Source organism: Oncorhynchus mykiss, chromosome 29 (genome assembly GCF_057628025.1).
Source record: "Oncorhynchus mykiss isolate SJ-2025 chromosome 29, ASM5762802v1, whole genome shotgun sequence".
Classification (NCBI taxonomy): domain Eukaryota; kingdom Metazoa; phylum Chordata; class Actinopteri; order Salmoniformes; family Salmonidae; genus Oncorhynchus; species Oncorhynchus mykiss.
Genome location: NC_143050.1, coordinates 23938533 through 23946062, shown reverse-complemented (window position 1 = coordinate 23946062; position 7530 = coordinate 23938533). Strand labels below are relative to the sequence as shown.

The 7530-nt window shown below is 39.7% G+C and overlaps 1 protein-coding gene across 10 annotated transcripts in view; it reads right to left on the bottom strand.

Annotated features, from left to right (window-relative positions):
- Positions 1-3100: 3100 nt before the first annotated feature.
- LOC110509851 (glutamate receptor ionotropic, NMDA 1) overlaps positions 3101-7530 on the bottom strand; it is a 31086-nt gene continuing 26656 nt past the window's right edge. For 8 of the 10 annotated variants that reach the window (XM_036967277.2, XM_021591008.3, XM_021591010.3 and 5 more), the window contains one exon: positions 3101-6234. In XM_036967277.2, the coding sequence (XP_036823172.1) occupies positions 6166-6234 (69 nt within the window). In that variant the 3' untranslated portion in view covers positions 3101-6165. The remainder of the gene's footprint in view (positions 6235-7530) is intronic. The other 2 variants (XM_090226848.1, XR_016493286.1) reach the window with 2 other exon arrangements.

Sequence of the window (7530 nt, the reverse complement as noted above, 5' to 3'; positions counted from 1 at the left end):
ATCATTCACTGATATTGTCATTGTTAGTATACTGAAAAATTCACCTGAGCTCTGTAGACTGGCTGTCTGACCCTTACTGGGACACATGTCACCATCTGATCCTGTTAAGACATGATGATCATAGTATTGTGTCCTGACGGTGAAGCCTGTAGAGCTGTTTATTACTGTGTTAGTGTTAAAAGTAGGCAATTAGCTAGGAAAACTGACAAATCGATAACATTACATTGCTATCCTGACTCTAATAAAAACTCACATTGCACAAAAGAAATGTCAGAATTATAGGTCTTCAATCGTTTGCCCGCTGGTTTCATCGTTTGATTCAGGTCTAGTGTGAATGAGGCAAAAATAATCCCTACCTAGTTTTGGCCAGCTCTCTCTAACGATACATCAAGTGGCGAAAGCTAACTAAATGAATTTACTTCTGTTGAAACGGGACAAAAAGGCTACAGAACATTTCCATACAAACAGCTGTTAGATAGTAATAATAGCCATCTCACATAGCAACAGTTGAAGTCGGAAATTTGCATTCACCTTAGTCAAATACATTTAAACTCAGTTTTTCACAATTCCTGATATTTAATCATAGTAAAAAATCCCTGTCTTATGTCAGTTAGGATCACCACTTTATTGTAAGAATGTGAAATGTCAGAATAATAGTAGAGAGAATGATGTATTTCATCTTTTATTTCTTTCATCACATTCCCAATTAGTATTTGGTCCTTGCTTACACATTTTCTATAGGTTTGAGGTCAGGGCTTTGTGATGGCCACTCCAATAGCTTGACTTTGTTGTATGCTTGGGGTCATTGTCCATTTGGAAGACCCATTTGCGAACAAGCTTTAACTTTCTGACTGATGTCTTGAGATGTTGCTTCAATATATCCACATAATTTTCTTCCCTTATGATGCCATCTATTTTGTGAAGTGCACCAGTCCCTCCTTCAGCAAAGCAAACCCACAACATGATGCTGCCTCCCTCTTGCTTCACGGTTGGGATGGTGTTCTTCGGCTTAAAGCCTCCCCCTTTGTCCTCCAAACATAACGATGGTCATTATGGCCAAACAGTTTAAAAAAATTTCATCAGACCAGAGGACTTTTCTCCAAAAAGTACGATCTTTGTCCCTATGTGCAGTTGCAAACCATAGTCTGGCTTTTTTATGGCGGTTTTGGAGCAGTGGCTTCTTCCTTGCTGAGTGGCCTTTCAGGTTATGTTGATATAGGACTCGTTTTACTGTGGACATAGATACTTTTGTACCTGTTTCCTCCAGCATCCTCACAAGGTCCTTTGCTGTTGTTCTGGGATTGATTTTAACTTTTGGCACCATCATATGTTCATCTCTAGGAGACAGAACGCATCTCCTTCCTGAACGGTATGACGACTGTGTGGTCCCATGGTGTTTATACTTGTGTACTATTGTTTGTACAGATGAACGTGGTACCTTCAGGCGTTTGGAAATTGCTCCCAAGGATGAACTAGACTTGTGGAGGTCTACAATTTTCATTCTAAGGTCTTGGCTGATTTCTTTTGATTTTACCATGATGTCAAGCAAAGAGGCACTGAGTTTGAAGGTAGGCCTTGAAATACATCCACAGGTACACCTCCAATTGACTCAAATTATGTCAATTAGCCTTTCAGAAGCTTCTAAAGCCATGACATCATTTTCTGGAATTTTCCAAGCTGATTAAAGGCACAGTCAACCTAGTGAATTTAAACTTCTGACCCAGTGGAATTGTGATAGATTATTTCACTTCTAATTCACTCTGTCTGTAAACAATTGTTGGAAGAATTACTTGTGTCGTGCACAAAGTAGATGTCCTAACCGACTTGCCAAAACTATAGATTGTTAACAAGAAATTTGTGGAGTGGTTGAAAAACTAGTTTCTAGAGGCTAGAGCTAGAGCTGAACTGACTGTGGTAGCTACAGTAGCTATCTAATTCATTCACCCCAGTTAAGAGGGGATGAAATATTAGCCAACGTTGCATGTCAATTACAATATTAGCTCAGCACTGGGAAAAAACACTAGTTTAGTTTTATTTATTTTAAGTTATACAGCAGTTACCTTGTCAGCTACATCAGTCAACTAAAGAGTAGCCAGTTGCTGCTCTGCTTGCTCTACAGCTGCCTCTGTTCAACTCTCCCGTGCTGGTCCAGCCAGCCTTTCAGAAACTTTGCCTTCACACAGCCTTTCCGCCCTCTCTGTGGTGTCTGGGTGGTCCTAAATCCAGCTGCCTGAAACAGTCTCCGTCCCCAGTGAAAGTTGTGTGCCTTCATAATATACTGTATGTATTGTAGGGTTCCTGGAGAGCTACCATCCTGTAGGTTTTCGCTTTTTCATGCTCTTTCCATGACATAGATTGAGACACCCTGACCAATTGAGGCTGTTCTGAGGGCAAGGAGGTGTAAAGGGCTCCAATTTGCTACCCAATTCTGCTCTAGGGATAGGCTACAAAGTAGGCCTATATTGAAAGCTAGTGCTTCCACACAGATGTGGTTCCTGAGTTAATTAAGCAATACACATCCCGTCATGCTTAGTGTCATGTATAAAAATGCTGGGGAGGCCATTATTTCAGCTCCCATGGCTGTTCCCCCGTGGGAGGACAATGCCCCCATCCACAGGGTACAAGCGGTCACTGAATGGTTTGATGAGCATGAAAACTATGTAAACCATATGCCATGGCCTTCTCAGTCACCAGATCTCAACTCAATTGAACGCTTATGGGAGATTCTGGAGCGGTGCCACCAGCATAAACAAAACACCACATGATGGAATTTCACATGGACGAATGGTGTTACATCCCTTCAATAGTTCCAGATACTTGTAGAATCTATGCCAAGGTTCATTGAAGCTGTTCTGGCTCGTGGTGGCCCAACGCCCTATTAAGACACTTTATGTTGGTGTTTCCTTTCATTTTGGCAGTTACTGGTACATATGCCTTGTTGCCGGCTATGTTGTGGTAGGGTTATTTTCCATCGCCACCCGCCAAAATGATGCACAACTCAGGGAGTCCAACCAATACAGACGTCAGATGTTGTGTCCCAAGCTAGATTGCAATGTGTGTAGGCTACGTTGTATATGTGCAAAAATGAAAGTATCTATAATTACATTTGGCAATAGGTACATTTTATTTACAAGTGCATCTATACAAACAATATTATTTTATTGAAAATCATTTTCTATATCATCTTTATAATTGAGGAGATAAAACTTAAAAATGTGTACAGTGCATGTGTGTGTGTGTGTGTGTGTGTGTGTGTGTGTGTGTGTGTGTGTGTGTGTGTGTGTGTGTGTGTGAAAATGACATTCTCTTCAGCAGTATTACGACAAGTGCAATATTCTATTTACATTGCATTCATAGTATGCATATATCTGCATGGCCAATAATCAATAGGCATTCAAGAACCAAAAAAGAATACTGCTAAACACACATAAGCATGCATAGGCCAGAATGAGAACATGACCAGAAGTAACTTTTTAAATGATCCAATTTCACATTCAGAAACTAAATGCTGTTTTAGTGCTTTAAATAGACAAATATATGTTTTTTTCTCCAGCGAAGTACTACAGTCTACATGTTTCATAAAAAACTTGGCCACCAAACAAATAAAGAAATGTGTGTTTGTATGAGATACTCATATTATAACAATTAGACTATAATCTCTGTTGTGAGTCTTTTTCTACTACTATTCATATACATTTTTATGTACTTGCCTGCTGAATGCATAATAATATCTCAATCAGCCTTGTTTATGGGAACAGTATGAGGAAGCCCTCAAGTTAAAGGGATACTTCGGGATTTTGGCAATGAGTCCCTTTATCTACTTCCCCAGTCAGATGAACTCGTGGATAAAATGTGTATGTCTCTGCGTGCAGTTTGAATGAAGTTGCTAACGACCGGTAGTGCAATTGCTAACTAGTGTTAGTGCAATGACTGGAAGTCTATGGGTATCTTCTAGCACGCTAGTTAGTATTGACTCGTGAAACTACCTCTAACTTGCTTCATACTAGAGACATAAAAATGGTATCCATGACTTGGCAAAGTAGATAACTCTGGTGAAGTATATAAAGGGCCTCATTACCAAAATCCCGAAGTATCCCTTTAAAGTGCTCTGCAGTGCCATGCCAGAACTGTGCAATAGTCTTTCTTTCAACATGCCACAGTTGTTTCTCAACTCCAGAGCCTGGGAAACGGCCCGTTTTCGCATCTAACCAAGATATGTACACAACCTCACAGCACAAAGACTGCAAGTTAAGCTGAATTATCAATTCACTTGGGTTCCTTCCATGTAAGACATACCAAAGTGCAAATGGAAGACAGACTGTTGTGCACAGGTAGGAGGTTTTTGCATGAAATACCAAGTGCTGGTTGGGTGAAAAACCTGGCCCTTTGATGCAACCCCTTGAAACTGGAGATGCGAAAGACTAATGAAAGCAAGGGAGAGGGTGTTCCCAAACATATGGCCGATAACAAAGGTCATGTTCCCCTTCCCAGACATTGCATGCATCAACCAATGGTTGCGTGTCATGTCATCGACTGTGGAGTCTGGTACCAGATTGCTATTACATATGATGTGGTAAGCTAACATGTAAAATACCTATCCAGGCTGTGTAAGATCTCACATGTGTCAGCAACATCTGAGCAGGGGAATACGACCAATGGGTGGGCATTTTAGATTTTGCCCTAGCATTACATACCTGATTCTACTAATCAACTAATTATCAAACCTTTGATTAGTAGAATCAGGTGTGTAGTGCTAAGGCAAAAACAAAAATGTGCACCCATTTGGGTCCCAATGACCAGGATTACGAAACATTGATAGTGTACTTTCAGAGAGTGATAACAAATAACATATTTCCTATAGTTTCGAACTGGATTAGTGACTGAAAATCCCCTTCAAATAAGAATATAGTATTGCCACTTTCTCGATACCAAAGGTGTAAAGACCTCATTGGACCAAATACAGGTCAATGTGAACGTTACGTCACAGGCAGAACGTTTTCAAGGGGCGCTAAGGGATAATACTGACTGGACAGTTATTCAATTCATTATTTAGGGGCAAAGAATAAAATCGAAACAAAGATCACCATTTTTCTATCTCAGAAAACGTACGTGATTAGAATAGCAGTATCAGTATTAACACCATGGGGACAAATAATTCATTAAATAAATACTCATTTGCATCTACCCATTAGGCAAAAACTGGTTGGATCAACGTTATTTCCATGTCATTTCAATGCCAAAAAAATCTATGCGATGACGTTGAATCAATGTGGAAAACTGATTGGACTGTAAAAAGTCATCAGCGTGAGGGCACTGTTTTTTTCCACCCAAATGTTTATCTATATCCAATGACATGGTGAAATGTTTTGTAGATTTTACGTTAAATTTACATTAGTTGAAAACAAAAACAAAATGTAAGTTTAAACTAGACGTTGAACTGATGTCTGTGCCCAGTGGGTATGCATTTACAATACATGCATGCTTCCATCACTAGTATCGTTGCTTCAAAATATTATATTGGCACAGAAGTTTATGTTCTCACTATTAAAACATGTCCAACTTATCAAAGACATATTTTATTTAAATATGTGGAGTTAAAAGACAGGTATTTCTTAAACGTTGATATTTAGCAGTGTACCTTTCATACTGTGAAATAATAATGTGTGTTACAGTCAGTTCTTGTCAGTTAAATGATATGTACAGTGCTTAAGTCCACTTGTTTTTCTACTTCAGTCATATAACTAAACAGGACTTTTTAAACAGCAACATTGATAATGTAGATATATTAAATAGTAGTTGTATCCAACACCACAATGTCTGCACTGCAGTAAGTAAAATTAGACAAAGATAGGACTGTTTTAAGCATAAATTGAGCGTGACTAGAGAAAACAGAAAAAAAACACAGTATGTGTAAGTAAGCTCAGAACCCTAGAGCTGACTAATGCCAGGCTAGATCCAGCTGTAACAAGTGCCATGATCAGATCAGTCCTTTCTTCAATGTAGGGTTATCTCCATGGCTCCACTGTAAAGCCAATGGGACAAAAAGCTTCAGCAGTGATGGATCCAATAATGCAGCGAGCTGGGGGAAGCCTCTCTTTGTCCACCCACCCTCTCTCTCTCTCTCTCTCTCCAAGGAGTGAATGTTTCTCTCTCCTTCTGTCCCTCTCACACCACCGTGCTGACAGACGGGTCGGACAGGTTGAGCTGGCCCGTGATGTCGGTGGGTGGGTACTGCTGCAGAGATGGAGAGAACATGAGAAAAACTGAGCCACGGTCAGTCCCCTACAAAAGCCCTAAACAGAAGTCTGATATAGAAGAGAACATCTATGCCCCATTTCAGTCGGAATCGTCGAAGCAGAGATGTTTTATAACCCCCCCCAGTGTAGTTAGGAAAGGTGGAAACATTTTGGTTCCATTGTGGGTTTCTCAGATTAGTACAATACAACCATGGGAATACATGTGTTGGTTGCTCTGTCTGAGGAGGGTTATCATATTACTACAGTGGTGTGGAGGTAAGGCCCAGAGCGTAGAACACAGTTGAATCAGCCAAAAAATAAGACCACTGTATGTAGACATTGTTTAATTTTCCGCAGCTAAGCTGAGAGAAAAATATGGTTTATGCTTGAGCCTCTCGGCTGGTTCAAAGTGCTGTGCAGTTGGACTCTTACTTCCAGGCCATATTTCACTGTACTCCAGAGGAGCAGAGTTGTTGATTTTAATGGGTATCTACAGTGCTGGGTAGCAACATACCCAGCTCCATGCAGGTGCTCAGTTACTATGGCAACTGTGACTTTGGGATTGCGTAACTTAGTGTCATTGATTGTGTAATCTGCCTTGGGTTTAATGTCAGGGAACATACTTGACAATGGTAAGGATGGTTCCTTTAGCAATTGACGCAGTAGCAATGTCACTAACCACTGCAATTGCTGTGGATTGTTCCTTATACATTGCAAATATGGCCATGAACTGATCTTGCAAAATATAAGGGAGTGTTTTTGTAAAGTTTGTTGCCTTCCTATAATTCCATACCATACCACTGTGCTGAATCATGCTGTCTACAACACATACTGTTTTCATCAGCGTTGTTTCCAACATGTCAAATCGAAATCCAACTTACTTTGCCATTGATTCCGATTTACAGTGTAAAAGTTGGAAAAACCTGATTAACATCACCTTTTCACACTGTGAAAATACTTAAAGAAAATGGCTTGATGAACAGGGTCACTTCAGTACAAGCCAATCATAATCCACCGTGTACCTCCATCCATTATATCTTCACAAAAATACATTTTTTAATTCCTGATGAAATCTATTTTGTGTGTCAATTTCGCAAATCCGCAAATTATTATTATTATTTTAGATGTTGATGATTGTCTCATTTTAAGCTGTGTTGATGTTTTTCTTCAAGCATTGACCCATATTGCGTTTTATAAGTTATGATGCAACTACCATGCTAAGTCAAGGGTCAACATCATCATAGGGTATTATAGATATTAAAAAAACACAGATGTTTGACGAATAATTACAAAA